The sequence below is a fragment of the Cynara cardunculus genome (assembly GCF_001531365.2).
Source record: "Cynara cardunculus var. scolymus isolate 2C chromosome LG 1, CcrdV1, whole genome shotgun sequence".
NCBI classification, from domain to species: domain Eukaryota; kingdom Viridiplantae; phylum Streptophyta; class Magnoliopsida; order Asterales; family Asteraceae; genus Cynara; species Cynara cardunculus.
In genome coordinates this window covers 169267-185279 of record NC_037528.1, presented here as the reverse complement: position 1 = coordinate 185279, position 16013 = coordinate 169267, and the positions used below count along the sequence as shown (strand labels likewise).

Here is a 16013-nt window from a genome sequence, read left to right as displayed (position 1 = left end):
TATATATATATATATATATATATATATATATATATATACCCACCCAGGAAGCATCTATTGAAATCAGTAAGTATATAGTAGGCTTACATTTTTTGGTGATTCAATGGAGCAAAGGGGAAGATGGGCAATCATTTCCTGATAGGCACATTCATCTTTCTCGGTCAGCTGAAGGATGCCATCAAGGACAAGCACTTTTCCGTATGATGCAGACTGCAAATCAAATTTCAGCATGTGTAGTGATGTTTAAGAATGAACTCATTATTCAGAGACACAATTAAGTACAAGTAATGATCTTGAAATGTGATACCTCAAAAACTAGGACCTCTTGATACTCCGATTTTTCCTTGAACAAAATCTTTTCTACTTCCAAAGAATGGGCTTCTCCTGCACACGAAAAAAACACTAATTAGCAGTTGCTACTTGGTACAATTGGGCAATGACAATCAGTTTTTTGTAAAAAGGATGGTGATTTACAGACAATATTTTTGCTAGAAACCCTTCCAGCATTTTTCCTGTCTAGCCCAGCAACTATGTAACAACTCGTCCCACGTGGATAGAAAATGAGATTTGTAAGCTCCTTAGAAGCTTAAGTTATGGGCTATTAATAACTTCCACCATGGTTTTAAGTTGGATTCCAAGTTATTGGGCCAGTCGGTTGTTATTGGCTTTGGCATGTTACAAACTACGACTGGTCCATGCTCTGGAACAACAAAATTATGAACTAATTTATAACCTCATTTTCATTCCTAAGCTTATAGCAAATATCCTGGTATTTTAGTGAATTCACTCTCTATAGAATAATTATTGCCCAGTTTGAGCGCTCTCTCTTCCCAAGCTTTGAAATTTGAATAATGTCACTGGGGTTTGAAATCACTACTTGAATCAAGAAATGGAATGCAGGATGCAACTGTAACATACAGGCGTAGACGAACATGAACCTCAGTCCAACATACCTGGCCACATGGGGTTGTTGAAGTACATGTTTTTGCCAACTTTATCTGAAACTTACAACATATGATGATCAAAAGGGGTAAACAGTCGAAATCCTAAACTAACCACCCACTGGGAAAGTAAATGATGAACAGAAGAAGATTAACGACCAGAGAACCATCCAGAAACCACAGTTGCATGACAATTGGCTTCAAGCTCAGGGTCCAGAGGGAAAGCTCGGGCCTTCAGGCAACAAGACGGGATAGTAACCTCATCATTCACGTTACCATCCATAGTTCTCTGGACTCCCAAATCTCTTCCGGCGTCTCCCTCCATATATTCTCTTTTTCTTCTCCAGCTTCAGCCTTTAATCACCAAAATATACATGAAACAGGAAACACCAAAAATCCAATATCGTAGAGACAGAGAGAGATGGAAATTATATTTATAAAAAGGGCAATAACCCATCTAACTAAGAGAGAATAGAGACAGGCAAGAAAGTCCTACTTCCCAATCACGATATTCTGTTTTGAAAATTTTAGAAAAGAAAATATCATACTTTTCCCCTTTCCCTCCCTTTTGCCACATTTTAAAGTAAAAGAGATCATCTACTTTAACAAGAACAATCCACAAAGTGGATTCTAATGAGGGTTTTACACATAGATCAAGCAACAAAACCTAATTAAACCTATCGAAAAGTGGAACACATGTACACAGCGTAGCATATAAGCTGAAGATCAAGATTCTAACAAAAGGAAAAAAATAACAAATATTAACTATTTCTAAAAAATTCAATAGAAACTGGCGACTGGGGAGAGTGGATCAACAGCTAAGAATTAAAAACTTTTGGAAGCAAAACAAGAGCATTTACCGAAAATCTAACTAGAAAACGTTAAAACCCAGAAACGAAAGCATATAGTCGATGGAAACATACCTGTATCTGTAAGTGAAGAAGATGATTTCTTTGTTGATAGTAAGGCATATAAATACCAATTGTGAATTGTTATCTTTACAAATAAGGCTAATGAATATATTTACAAAAATAAGAGATAATTACCTAAATTAAATAAAAGATCTGCACAGCTAGTAAACACCCTTTAAATGTGGCTTTTATTTTGCTCTGCCTTAACACAGGCAACACAGATGGCGGCAGAGACTTTATTTTGCTCTGCCTTAACGGTCTCCCTCTCCCTTTTAGGCCTTGTGCTTTGAATAAATGAAGATTGCTATGAAATGACGGATGAGCCCTTGTCAAAACTTTTGATTGATTGTAAAGAATTGATCCTCATTGGCTTTATAGGATGCGTCTAAGCATCCTAATATATTAATAACTTTAATTTATAGGACCAAACTATAAAATGTCATGTCTAAAAGCGTTAGACCATCCACATACATCTTTCAAATTGAATTGCAAATGGATTGTTGTCAGAATAACTTTGCCACATAGGATTCATAATTGCAAATTTTGCAATTCACATTGCAAGCCACGTGGGCCATCCACTTCCTTCCAATTTTATTTTTTTTGTTTTAATTATTTAAATAAATTATTTTTATACAAAACAATTAATTTTATAAATTAATAATGTTAATATATTTTTAATTATATTAATTATATAATAAATTAAATTATTTTAAACATTAAATTTTATAATTACATAAAATTATAATCTAATATATAAAATTATATCATATTATATCATATATTAATCGTTTTAATTAACATTGAATTAAAATAAAACATGTTATTAATTAAAAAATAATTAGAATGTATATATAAATAATTTATAAAATAGTTAATAAATATTGTAGTGGGGACCATTTTTGAAAGTGTAGGTGACGTGGCACAGTTGAAAGTGTTATAGGTGAATTGCAGGTGTGTGGAAGATAATTGCAAAAGCTGATGTGGCACAATTGAAAGAGTAAATGAATTGCAGGGATGTGGATGGTCTTATAATAGGTTTAAAGAGCATATTTAAGTGTTTAACAAGTTTTGAGGATGCTTTAAAAAAAAGTGTCATATTAAGCTAATTTATAGGAACTTTTGAGAAATATCCTGTAAACTCATCTTTTTAGAGGACACTTTTTCAAATAGTATCATATAAAATAGTTGATACGATACTTCATTTTGAGAGCGTCATAAACACTTGTTAAAACGCCTAAAAACATCTTATAAACCTATTGTAACATTTTTATATATGACACTTTTTGGTTTGATCCTATAAACTCAAATCCTATAAAGTTTTTTTTTAGGACATTTCTACAATTTAGACATCCTGTAAAATCAAATTTGTTGTAGTGTCTCCTCAAATTGGTCAAAAATCTTAAAGGCTTCGCCAGAACTTGTATTTTTGGCATACCCCTCCAAGGATATAAAAAAGGATCAAAATTTTCATCAAGAACAAGAAAAGTTGAAAACTTAATCTATATATTTATTGCTTTAAAGCCTGTATGAGAGCCTAAATTCAGAAAACCAATAGAAAGAAAATAGTACTAATGGGCTCCCTATCCAGAAAAACACTCACTACTCACTAATATCTTAAGCTATGATAACAATATAGATTAATCAAATTACCAAAAAGATTTATCTGTCTAATTTCTAACCGTTTTGTTGGAACTATCTTGCTGATCTAGCAAACGGGTTTCCATGTCTTTTTCCTCCACCATAAGGAACTTATCAACCTGAGCAGCTGCTTGCCTGCCTTCAGAAATGGCCCACACCACAAGAGACTGGCCCCGACGGCAATCTCCTGCTGCAAAAACCCCTTGTACATTGGTTGAGAATTTGCCATATTCAGCCTTCACATTTGATCTATTGTCTTTCTCCAAACCCAATTTGTCAGCTATTGTCTGTCACAAATGGCAATATAAATGTTAACATATATGACTCTATTCTCTTTATAGAACAAAATTCCGTTTCCAGTTTCCTCCAAATGCCCTTCTTTCTTGACGGTATTAATATAGATCTTAAATAAATTGATAGCATTGGTACATTATGATATTAACATGAGAGGGAGGTTCAAGGGAAAATCCCTAAAAAAATGAAAAACTGAGGAACACCTTGGTAATCAATTTTTCATTTTTTTACGGTTTTCCCTTAAACCTGACCCTAATATGAGAAATACTAACCGTTTCAGGACCAAGGAAGCCCATGGCTAGCAAAACTAAGTCAGCCTGAATGATTTCTTGAGAACCCTCAACCTCTTTGAACTGAAATCTTCCATTATCATCCTTTTCCCAGTGAACACGGACCACCTCTACTCCTTTCACAACCCCATTCTCATCACCAATAAACCTTTTAGTTAATACCTCATACAATCTTGGATCTTTGCCAAATTTTGCAGCAGCTTCTTGGTGTCCATAATCCACACGCAATATACGAGGCCACTGCATAAGAAAACAAAAATCCTTATTGCTAAATATATCTTTTGTATGTGAAAATCTTTATTTGTATTTGTCATTGAGAGCCTCCCTTAGCACTAGTAACAACTTCTAGCTATTGGTGTCAAACGATCAAAATGATATTCGTACTGATTGATACCGACTTGCAACACAACTCCACAATTTAGAATTTCAGGTATAAGCCTGCTTAATAGTATAGCTACCACAAAAAAAAATTTGAGTTACCACAGCATCTACTAAAACATGTAGACGAAAAAGACAAACCTGAGGCCAAGGGTTGCCTGGAGCCCTCGTTTTGGGTGGCTTAGGAAGAAGCTCAAGATTTACAATGCTACTGCAGCCATGTCGAATTGAAGTCCCTATACAATCTGTACCAGTATCACCTCCACCAATTACTACGACCTTCTTACCCTTAGCAGAGATATTTTTACCATCCTGAAGATTGCTATCCAGTAAACTTTTCGTATTGGCATGAAGAAATTCCATTGCAAAATGTATTCCTGATAGCTCTCGTCCAGGAACAGGAAGATCCCTGTCAAAATACATTTCAAGTAGTTTTTACTATACATCCAACACATCAAAGTCCTTAAGTTACTTCAGCCGAATGAACAGTAATGGAATAATCAAGCCACAACTTATTGGTTTAGTGTACATTTGGACGGTATGCACATTTACATACAAGTAATTGAAGTTGTTTCTTGGTTTTTAAGCACGTGTGCAGTTATGCACACATGCATATCGGCCAAATTGCTTACAAATTACTTGTATGCACATGTGCATACCATTCAGATGAACGATTACCAGATTTTCATTTTTTTGCGGTTTCTCCCTGAACCTGACCCTAGGGTACCATCAACCATTTTTTACATTTTTTGGGTGTGGATGGCACCAAGGGAGGGAGAACCTGTCAAGTGATCAAATTTTCATAATTCATAAAGAATATAATAAGCCAACATCCAGAACTCTACGATAAACTGCACCTTGGCTTTGTGGAGCCAACCGCCAAAATAAGAGCATCATTGTCTTTATGGAGTTTTTCAATGGAGTATACTGGATCATTTCCAACATTGGCATTAACCACAAAATTCACACCTTCCTTGGCCATAAGGTCAACCCGCCTTTGAACAACATCAATTTTGTCTGTCTTCATATTAGGGACTCCATACATCATGAGCCCACCAATTCGATCAGCGCGCTCAAACACAGTCACTGAATGGCCTACTCTATTTAACTGATCAGCCGCAGCCAAACCAGCCGGACCACTCCCAACAATAGCGACTTTTTTCCTGCCCCAGAAAGGAACTTATTAGAAATTCCAATCAACTTAATAGTTCAGGAGTTGACATGGTGAACATCCTTTTCTATTCATAGTTAAAGTAAACAAGGCTGGCACCACCCTTGTGAGGAGAAGTGAAAAGGGTGGAATTGTAAAACTTTACAAGATGGAAAAGATTAAGCTAAGGAAAGTTATGAAGCATACCCAGTTCGCTTGAGGGGAGGTCTAGGCACCATCCAACCTTCATCAAAAGCTTTGTCTATGATAGAGCACTCGATGCTTTTAATGGATACAGGGTTTTCAATAATACCAAGAACACATGAACCTTCACATGGTGCAGGGCACACTCGACCAGTGAACTCGGGGAAGTTATTAGTCTCTAGAAGTCGATCTAAAGCCTCACGCCATCTATTCTGAAAAACTAACTCGTTGAATTCAGGAATCTTATTTCCAAGAGGACATCCAGAATTCTCCTGCAATTGTTTTTACAAAGCATATATAATGTGAGCCCCGATAGAATTTGCATTATGATCTGTACAAAGAAGGAAGGCTTTATTACCTGATGGCAGAAAGGAGTACCACAATCCATACACCGTGCAGACTGAGTCTTCAAGAGTGGCCCAGGTTTTATCTCTTCCATAACTTCCTTCCAATCATTCATCCGGAAAGTAGGATCCCTGAATGATATTCCTTCACGCTCATAAGCAACAAAACCACGGTTTTTGACAGCATCGGGAACCCGAGATGGTCTAACAGGTGGTTCAGCCTTTTCAACTTTTTTAACCTTTTCAGCCGTTTTGATCTTTTGAACCTGGAATCCCATAAATAATTAGATCCCTTTATTGTCTATAATCTATTGGAGTCTCTTATTAACCAATTGCTTACACCATTATTATTCCAAAACATTTTGTGCAAGAAGCTTATGCTCAAGTACTAAAATATGTATAAGGAATAAAATATGCTCAAGTACTAAAATATGTTAAGAAACTTCACCTTATTAACTGCCTCACTCACCAACTTGGCTGCTGACTTCTTGAGTTCTTCAAAAGCGTCTTTCTCCTTCAACTCATCTTCCTCTCGAACTTCTGCTTCTTCAGCAGTCATTTTTGCAGATCTTTTGGCAATTTGTTTTTCTTTCATGCTAGCCAGAACCTGTTTATAGTCCCTTGGGAAGACCTTTATGAATTTTGGCAAGAGTTTGTCAAAGTCAGCAAGGACTTCCTTTGCTAGTTGGCTGTTCGTGTGTCGTTGGTGTTGTTGTATCATCATTCGGAGAGTTAAAACATCCTCTTCTTCTTCTTCAACTTTATCAAGATCAACCAACTCAGAGTTACATTTTGAGCGGAACTTTGAATCCACGTCAAGAACATATGCAATTCCCCCACTCATGCCAGCAGCAAAATTCCTCCCCGTTTTCCCCAAAACAACAACAATTCCTCCTGTCATGTATTCACATCCATGATCACCAACACCTTCCACAACTGCTTTAGCCCCTGAATTACGAACACAGAATCTTTCCGCTGCCATCCCATTAAAGTAGGCTTCCCCATTGATTGCCCCATACAGAGCCACATTTCCAATCACAATATTCTCTTTAGGGTCAAATCGACTTCCTTTAGGAGGGTAAACGATTATTTTCCCACCTGACAAGCCTTTCCCAACATAGTCATTACTGTCACCTTCAAGCTCAAGTGTGATACCAGGGCAAAGGAAGGCTCCAATACTCTGCCCAGCACTTCCATTAAGTTTGACGTGGATGGTATTGTCAGGAAGGCCAGCCTGTCGATATCGCTTAGTTACTTCATGACTGAGATTTGTTCCTACTGAGCGATTAACATTGCATATTGGTGTTTCAATGTACACAAGAATACCCTTTTCTAGAGCAGGTTTTGCGAGTTCTATTAACCGCTGATCCATAGCCATATCTAAACCATGATCTTGTTTTTGTACACAAATCTGGGCAGCATCTGGTCGGATGTCAGCAGCTGGTTGAAGTAATAGAGACAGGTCAATGTTCTTAAGTTTCTCGTTGTTCTTTATCAGATCTTCATCAACTTCAAGCATATCCGAACGTCCCACCATTTCATTTATTGTTCGAAACCCTATCTCAGACATGATTTCCCTCATCTCCTCTGCTACCATGAAGAAGAAATTGATGACATGCTCAGGTTCTCCGGCAAACTTTTCACGAAGGACTGGATCCTGAGTAGCAATTCCCACAGGACAAGTGTTTTTGTGGCATTTCCTCATCATGATGCATCCGAGTGTGATAAGGGGTGCTGTGCTGAAACCAAACTCCTCTGCACCAAGGAGAGCAGCGATGGCTATATCTCGTCCGGTTTTTAGCTGACCATCTGTCATGAGAGTGGTTCTACCACGAAGGCCGTTTGCAACTAGTGTTTGGTGGGTCTCTGCAAGTCCAAGTTCCCATGGAAGCCCTGCACTTTTGATGCCAGTCCACCTTGAAGCACCAGTACCGCCATCATGACCAGAAATCAAGACATGTTCCGCATGGCCCTTGACAACTCCACTTGCAATTACTCCAACCCCAGCTTCAGAAACTAGCTTCACACTTACTCGAGCGGAAGGATTTGCATTCTACATGGACAGGAAAAGGTTTCAACAAGAAAACAAGAAACTTGCGTGTTGTGATAAAAGTACATTTGACTATTTACGCTTAAGGGTTTTTTTTGGCTCAGAACTCACCAAGAACAATACACCAGATCATTTACCTTTAGATCATGAATCAGTTGAGCAAGATCTTCGATTGAATATATGTCATGATGCGGAGGAGGACTAATTAATCCGACCCCAGCCGTGGAATTCCTAGTAACAGCAATGTCTCCTATAACCTTGTGCCCAGGAAGTTCACCACCTTCACCAGGCTTTGCTCCCTGTGACGATGCAATCAAGAGTAAGGGCCTGTTTGTTAGCAGCTTAATGAGCTTAATGGGACTCAAAGCTTATTCGGTCAACTATATATTGTTGTTTGGTAGCGGCTTAATAATATAAAAAATGACTTAATCAGTAAGCTTTTAAGAGGGAGTTTTATGCAGAAAACCAAGTTTTTTTTTTCCAAACAAGCTCCTCCCAATTAAAAAACATGCACCTTCCATCTATGAAAAAACTCTTCCAAACAAAAGTCTTTCCCAATCCATACACACAAATTAAAACACGCAGACCACTTTATCCATATAGGACTTAATGAAAAATCAACCAAACAGCCCCTAAGTAATATGTTTACTCTGCATGCAAAAAATAACCTTAGTTATATCATATACTTAACCTCACCAAATGCCAAATGCAGATATCACTAAAAGCAAAGGCACCTAGAGGTGCTTTGCAGACTCGGCATCATCTGTCCATGAACATTAAAGAGCGTCTGTTTCAACAGGAATATGGGGGCTAACAATATTCCATGAACTGATGAAGTCATGAAAAGGCTTTCAGTTTAGAATATGATATATACACACACACACACATATACCTGAGCCATCTTTATCTGCAGCTCATCAGCATTCGAAAGATAATAACTAGAAACTCCAAATCTTCCACTAGCAACCTGTTTAATAGCACTTCGTCTAGGGTTCATTGAGCCATCTGAAAGAGGTTCCAAACGAGAAGGACTTTCACCTCCTTCACCTATAGAATATGTAGCCTCAACAAAGTCATAAACCATAACAGATAAACAACTCACAAATATATAACATAAAGATGGTGGAGAGTGAAAAGCATGCATGCATACGAACGATATGCAGTGGCTTATGCGACTCTGAAAGTAGTACTACAGTAATTTAACTGAGAATATATTAGAAGCCCATGACCACTTATGTCGAACATTGTTTATTACACAAATAAATTGAAAGAAAAGAACAGCCTGAGAGAAGTCAATCCCGGGACACACCTGTATTGGATTTCCCTTTGATTTTGTTCATGGCGATGGCGAGGGTGGTGTGTGCTTCCAATGATATAGAACCATAGCTCATTGCTCCAGTAGAGAACCTTTTCACAATTTCATTGGCTGGTTCAACCTCTTCCAATGGCACCTTCATACTTGCCTCTTTAAACTTTAACAGCCCACGCAAGTTGCAGTTTTTGTTTAATTCATTTATGCGGTTGGCATACTCCTTATAGGAAGAAACATTGTTACCTCTAGCTGCCTCCTGCAGCTTTGCTATCGCAAGGGGGTCATTTAAATGAACTTCACCACCTTTTCTCCAGTGATAATCACCAGGATTTGGCAAAGCTACTGCTTCGGCACTCTTTGGAGGAAACCCCCCTGCCGGAAACGCCAAGTCATGTAATTGAAGAGCATCATGGGCAAGCGCTTCAAATGTTGCACCTTCTACTCTGCTTGGTGTTCCAGCAAAGCATCTCTCTATCACTTGTGACGATAAACCAACTGCCTCAAAAATCTGAGCACCCTTGTATGAGGCTAAAGTAGATATTCCCATCTTTGCAAGAACCTTCATCATGCCATATTCACTTCCTTTAAAATACTTCTTGACTAACTCGTCCTTCGAGTGGAACTCGCCACTTACTTTTGGTGGGATTTTACCATCAACCTGCATCCTCCAAATTGCTTCCACCGCCAAATATGGACAAATAGCATCAACACCAAACCCAACCAGGGTACAAAAATGATGTACTACTTGCGGCTCGGCAGATTCTACAATCAAAGCCACTCGAGTGCGCTCAAGCTTCTTGACTAGATGGTGGTGGACGGCACCCACAGCCAAGAGGGAGCTTACTGCCACACGCTTCGATGAAAAAGCTGCATAATTTAGACATAAATAAGGTGAAATTGATCTTATATAAGCCTCTGATACTTCCAAAACAGCCTGAAATATGATACTATTAGTTTCAAATGGATTACCTCTATCAGAAAGCACCAGAGTTGTATAACCCTCCTTGATAGCATCATGTGCCTCAGAACAAATTCTATCTAGGGTCTCCTCCAAACCCTGTTTGCCACGTTCTTTACCATAAGTCATATCAAGAACTTTGCTGCGCCAGCCTCTATAGTTCATTCTCTTAATTGATTCCATCTCTTCGATGGATAAGAGTGGACCTTTAAGAGAAAGTCGATGGCATTGCTCTTCTGATGTTTCAGTAAGATCACCTTCTGGTCCAATCATGCATTCCATGGAAGTGACTATCTTTTCTCGGATAGGATCAATAGGCGGGTTTGTAACTTGTGCAAACATTTGCTTGAAATATTCAAATGTTAGTTTTTCTCTGTTGGACATCACAGCCAAGGGAACATCATTTCCCATTGAACCAAGGGCTTCAACACCATCTTTTGCCAATGGTAGTAAAAGCATCTCCAAGGATTCAACGGTGTAACTACATAATTAGGGCATCATTTCAATACACAACCATTAAAAACTTCAAGCAAGAAAGAGTACAAAATATACCCACAAAAGATCCATACCCAAAAGCCTTCAAAGGAGCCAACAGACCATGAATACCCATGTTCTCCATGTTGTCATCCTCGGTAGATGCCTAAAATAAAGCTTAGGAAGTTAGTAGCAAATGTTGAACAAGAAAGACAAGAGATTAAATTAACAAAGACAATAAAAAGATACTTACTTTTAACACTCCTGCGATTGGTGGACAAACCCTGTCACATTTATTAACAGATTCAACGATGCTTTTAAGTTCTATCTTTTGCCTATCAAGCCACTTTCCGTAAGGTCTTGCTACTGAATACTGTTGTTTCAAGGCTTCATCATCTACTACAACATGCTTCTCAAAGTCAACAAGTAGCATCATCCCCGGGTTAAGTCTACCTTTCCTAGAGACATCTTCAGGTGGAACATCAACAACTCCGACTTCGCTTGCCATTACAACTCGGCCACTGTGAGTAATATAGAACCGACCTGGACGAAGTCCATTTCTGTCTAGTGTAGCTCCAAGATATCGACCATCAGTAACTACACATTACCTTCTAGGTAAGCGCAAATCAAATGTTTCAAATGATTAGCAGAGTGTAAAATGAAATTCAACTTGAACTCATACATGAAATTAGAGCAGGCCCATCCCATGGCTCCATCAAAGCTGAGAAATATTCATATAAATCCTTCCTACAAGGGTCCATATTATTGTCATTCTGCCAGGCTTCAGGGATCATCATCATAACAGCCTCAGGAAGACTTCGACCAGCTCGTACTAAAAGTTCAAGGACGCCATCAAAAGCGCCTGAACAAGAAAGAAATTCATTTTATGAGTGCCACACTGATTCAAATAATAGAAATGTATGAAAAGCAATCACTTTGTAAAAAGAAAAACGCTCCAGTATCTAGCAATGAAACATGGGGTCTCTTCAACTTAATTGTTACCTGTAAGGGATATCATGGAATGAAAACTATAAAAATAGGCAAACGATGATGTATTCATACAACATGTGATCCTTACCAACCTGAGTCGGACGAACTAGCATCTACAATTGGTAGAAGCTTCTTCAGCTCTTTCTTTGATAGGCCAAGCTTTTTGCACTTCAAAAGGCCCTCGCGTGCCTTCATCCTAAACAAAGGAGACATGAAAACACATAAATTCCATGGAGACAAAATAAATAATCATAAATGCCACTATTATAAAGTACAAACTTAGATGTCACAAGGTACTGATTGTAACCATGTTGTTTATAAGTCAGCAATATAATTTTACTTTTTGGTACATTTGGTGGCACTAATACATATCATTTTTTTTTTACATATCATCTTCCCGTCTTCCTGTTACAATTACAAGTCATTTACATTGAAGAACATAGAACATGCAAAAATTTCGGTGTCTTAAATGCCAAATTCCTGGTTTGGACCACATAATGCCATTAAATCTATAGGTATTAGTTGTTAGGTGTTTTCCTACATGTTTCCGGAGGACTTACCAATTGACATTTCCTCTAAGTGTGTTAATTTCCCCATTATGGCCAAGGACACGCATAGGCTGGGCACGATCCCAGCTGGGAAATGTATTGGTTGAAAAACGAGAATGTATCTGCACCAAAATCAAATAACACAATATCTTCACTCAGTTTCATTTATGATATTTTCAAGCATCGAAATTAGGGTTTATGTTATAATGATATCATGTTTTGGACACTTGAATGTCATTGCACCACCATGCCTGTACCAAACATAGCTTCTTCTTCCACACGCCTGAATGAAAGCTTCATCCGCAAGAACTGAAAACATAATGTTCTATGTAATGAGGTGATCGCCAACTCACCAGTACAGCATCCCGTCAAATTCATATATGCTTCTCTCTCCCTTTAACAGACTGTTCCAATTTGCTGTTGTTTAAGTGTGATGTCAGTGAGCAAAGTAGAGTGTATGGAACTAGTATTTACCAGGGCCATGTAGCTCGTAAACCTTTCATTGCCAAGATCTGTATAATAATATTCCATCAACTGAGTGGGTTTTAACTGACCTTTATAGACAACAGTTCTGCAAACAAAAGATTTATAAGATTAAATAAGCAATGCCAAATGTAGGGTCATACATAAGTATATATCACAATCAACCAGGAGCAAACCTAGATGACAAAGAACATATATAGAAGTCCCTAGCACCACCATGTTGAAGGTTCAATGCAGCTCGGATAGCTACCATTGAGACCCTCCTTAGAATATACATCTGCACACAGCACATGATGAACAAGATAGGCATGCATCATTTCAAATCGAAGATGTTCAAAAGTAAGGATAATATTGCAAGAAGAATATGTTGCAATTTGCAATCAAGGATACGAGACTACAATTATGAACTAAGCTAGACAAAGTTCTATTCAATATAAACTTGGAAATGCATTCTTAAGCTAGAGAAGAAATAGGCTACCTGCTTTTCAAAATCAGCCTTTGATCGGGAACTGGGTGCAAGAAACACTTGTTCAATGACGGGTTCTGTCTGTAGAGCAGATTTACCCAAACCAGAATTGTCTGTTGGAACAGAGCGCCACCCAAGAACAGTGTGCCCAAGTGACTCAGCAACCTGCAAATTTGTACTTGTCAAGCATTCAGAAACAAATCTTGTATACATGTATTAAAACAAAGCCGATTTTAATATCCATCCAGCATTATATTCTATACGGTTCGGTGAACCAACATGGACTTTGTTATGTTTCATAATGCAAAAGCTACCTTTGTAAATACATTTTTGCTTTGCTCCCTCCGGTTATCAGAAGTAGGCAAGAAGAACATTCCCACCGCATATTTCCCAGGTGGGGGTAGCTGAAACCCGACATCCTTGGCAACCTGAAACAGAACAGATGAGCACTAGATACACATATTAACGAGTCGCGACTACAATTGACCACCATTTTCCTTTTTTGTGAGGTGCATAACTAAAGGTTCTGGTTTCCAATAAAATATACAAGTTAAAAAGTAAACAAACAGATTTGCTCAAATTTTGATTCCTAACGTCTACACAAAAATGGCACGCCTAACTGTACACGAATATATAATAAACAAATGAATAGATTAATCCAGCCAGCAGTACCGAAATTAGATATACTAAATAAAACTACAATTACCTTCAAATGAAACTTACGGCTACTAATATATACATTATACATACTATATATACAGACATATATGTATCACGTGTGTATGTAGACAAACATATACATATACCTCCTCAAAGAATTCGTGGGGAAGCCCAACCAGAATTCCGGCACCATCACCTGTGTTTGTTTCGCATCCACAAGCACCTCGGTGTGACATACGGACCAACATCTCAATTGCATCGGTCACCTTATCAGATCTCAAAAATCAATTTGGTTAGTAATCATACTAGTGAAGGACATATCATGAATATATGTAGGATTAAGAGTGACTGTATACCGTTTTCCGATAACTTTCACCTGATAATTCAGCAACAAAACCAACCCCACACGAATCTTTATCAAAAGAAGGATCATAGAGGCCAAGCGGTTTCTCTGGCACCTGCGACAACGACGACCGAACAATTCCAAGCTTCGGATGACACCGCGGTGCTTCAAAATGCCGTTGACGGAATGTTTCTGAAAGCCTAGCCCCATAAAATTTCTTCTTCAATAAACTGGATTGTTTAACGACAGAACCGCGAATCCAGTTCCGGCCAACACCATCATGGCTTGACACATTCAAATTATGTTCACCAAAGGAGTTTATCAAGGCAGGGTACGATCGTGTTTGAATAACAAGATTTGGAATCACTGACATGGTAAATAAAACAAAAACAAAAACAAAAGAACCTCAAATTTCTGATCGTTCCATTCAGAGATTGTCAAAACAAGGTTGTGTGTTCTTTCATCAAATCTAATTCTTCAAAAAAACTCCAAGCATATTTAGAATCAAATAAAAAAATGATCAAGAACAAGAATGCTTTTCTACGTGAAGAGTTAGTTAGAGAAGCGATAGGATTTTGAGAGACTTGCAACAGATGAGGAATAAAACAAGGAAGAAACGAAATAAGCGATAGAACAGGGAGAGATGCACACAGAAATGTGTATGCATATGTAGACTGTAGATAGAGTTTTGTTTGAGTCTGTTGGGATGCCGTAGCCATAGCCATAGTCATAGTTGTTTCTAACACGTCCTCAAACAATACCATTTATTCTCCCATGACCGTTTTTATTTTAAAGAGCAAGGTTTATTTATTTACTTTTAGTTACATCGTATTCGTTTTCTCTACATTTTTATTTATTTTTTCTGTCCACTTTAAAATTACATAAATGTCATTTGATTAAGAGAAAATTACATTAAAATAGAATCAACTTTCATTTTATTTCTATTTTGGAATCCAACTTTAAAATCTTCATTTAGGGGTCTCTAATTCTCTATCAAATTTTTTGTTTATTTAAAGGTCTGATTGACTTGTTAACAGTGAACAGTAAAAATACTAAGTTATTGTAATAATTAAGCTTAATAGATATTTATTTCTATACTATCTTATAAAACAAATTTAATAAAAGTTTTAAAGTCTTAAAATATTAAATGACCAAGATACCTTTTGTATCACTTTTTCATTTTTTCACCCTCTCCTCTTCTCACATACACTCACCCCCTCACATATACTCACCCTCTCACAACCGATTTTTTTTTAAATTATAATTTTAAATTTACACTTTATACTCTTATAATTAGTTAATTAATTTACTTTACGTCATTTACTTTTAAATGTTTCATTTTAAACATTTATCAAATTAATATACATAATCGTATATCAATTAAAACATGTTTAAAAAATACATTTTTATTTTAACAAGTTACACCGTTATAATCGTCTCGTTAATATCTTCGAAATAAGTCCAATATTGAATAGTTTTTGACTTAATTATATTATTATATATTATATATACTGTGAAAAAATATTTTTAATATTTACGATTTATATTTTTATAGTTATTTATTTATATATATACTATA

At 37.2% G+C, this 16013-nt stretch overlaps 2 protein-coding genes across 2 annotated transcripts in view; both read right to left on the bottom strand.

Annotated features, from left to right (window-relative positions):
• Window positions 1–2070, bottom strand: part of LOC112516023 (spermine synthase-like) — a 4532-nt gene extending 2462 nt beyond the window's left edge. The window contains exons 1-5 of the mRNA XM_025123041.1: window positions 1988–2070; window positions 1101–1295; window positions 954–998; window positions 308–384; window positions 88–210 (exon numbers count right to left, since the gene is read on the bottom strand). Coding sequence (XP_024978809.1) covers window positions 88–210; window positions 308–384; window positions 954–998; window positions 1101–1266 — 411 coding nt within the window. The 5' untranslated portion in view covers window positions 1267–1295; window positions 1988–2070. The remainder of the gene's footprint in view (window positions 1–87; window positions 211–307; window positions 385–953; window positions 999–1100; window positions 1296–1987) is intronic.
• A 1449-nt stretch (window positions 2071–3519) lies between these two features.
• Window positions 3520–14807, bottom strand: LOC112515985 (glutamate synthase 1 [NADH], chloroplastic-like). Its single transcript, XM_025122986.1, has 22 exons — window positions 14448–14807; window positions 14238–14357; window positions 13746–13859; window positions 13444–13596; window positions 13142–13242; window positions 12957–13053; window positions 12495–12604; window positions 12027–12130; window positions 11627–11806; window positions 11198–11541; window positions 11040–11110; window positions 10482–10951; window positions 9510–10379; window positions 9093–9247; window positions 8338–8499; window positions 6620–8203; window positions 6165–6416; window positions 5810–6078; window positions 5310–5615; window positions 4594–4861; window positions 4057–4314; window positions 3520–3777 (listed from the first exon to the last, which is right to left on the bottom strand). The coding sequence occupies exons 1-22, from the start codon at window positions 14805–14807 to the stop codon at window positions 3520–3522; spliced, it is 6606 nt and encodes a 2201-aa protein (XP_024978754.1).
• Window positions 14808–16013: the final 1206 nt, after the last annotated feature.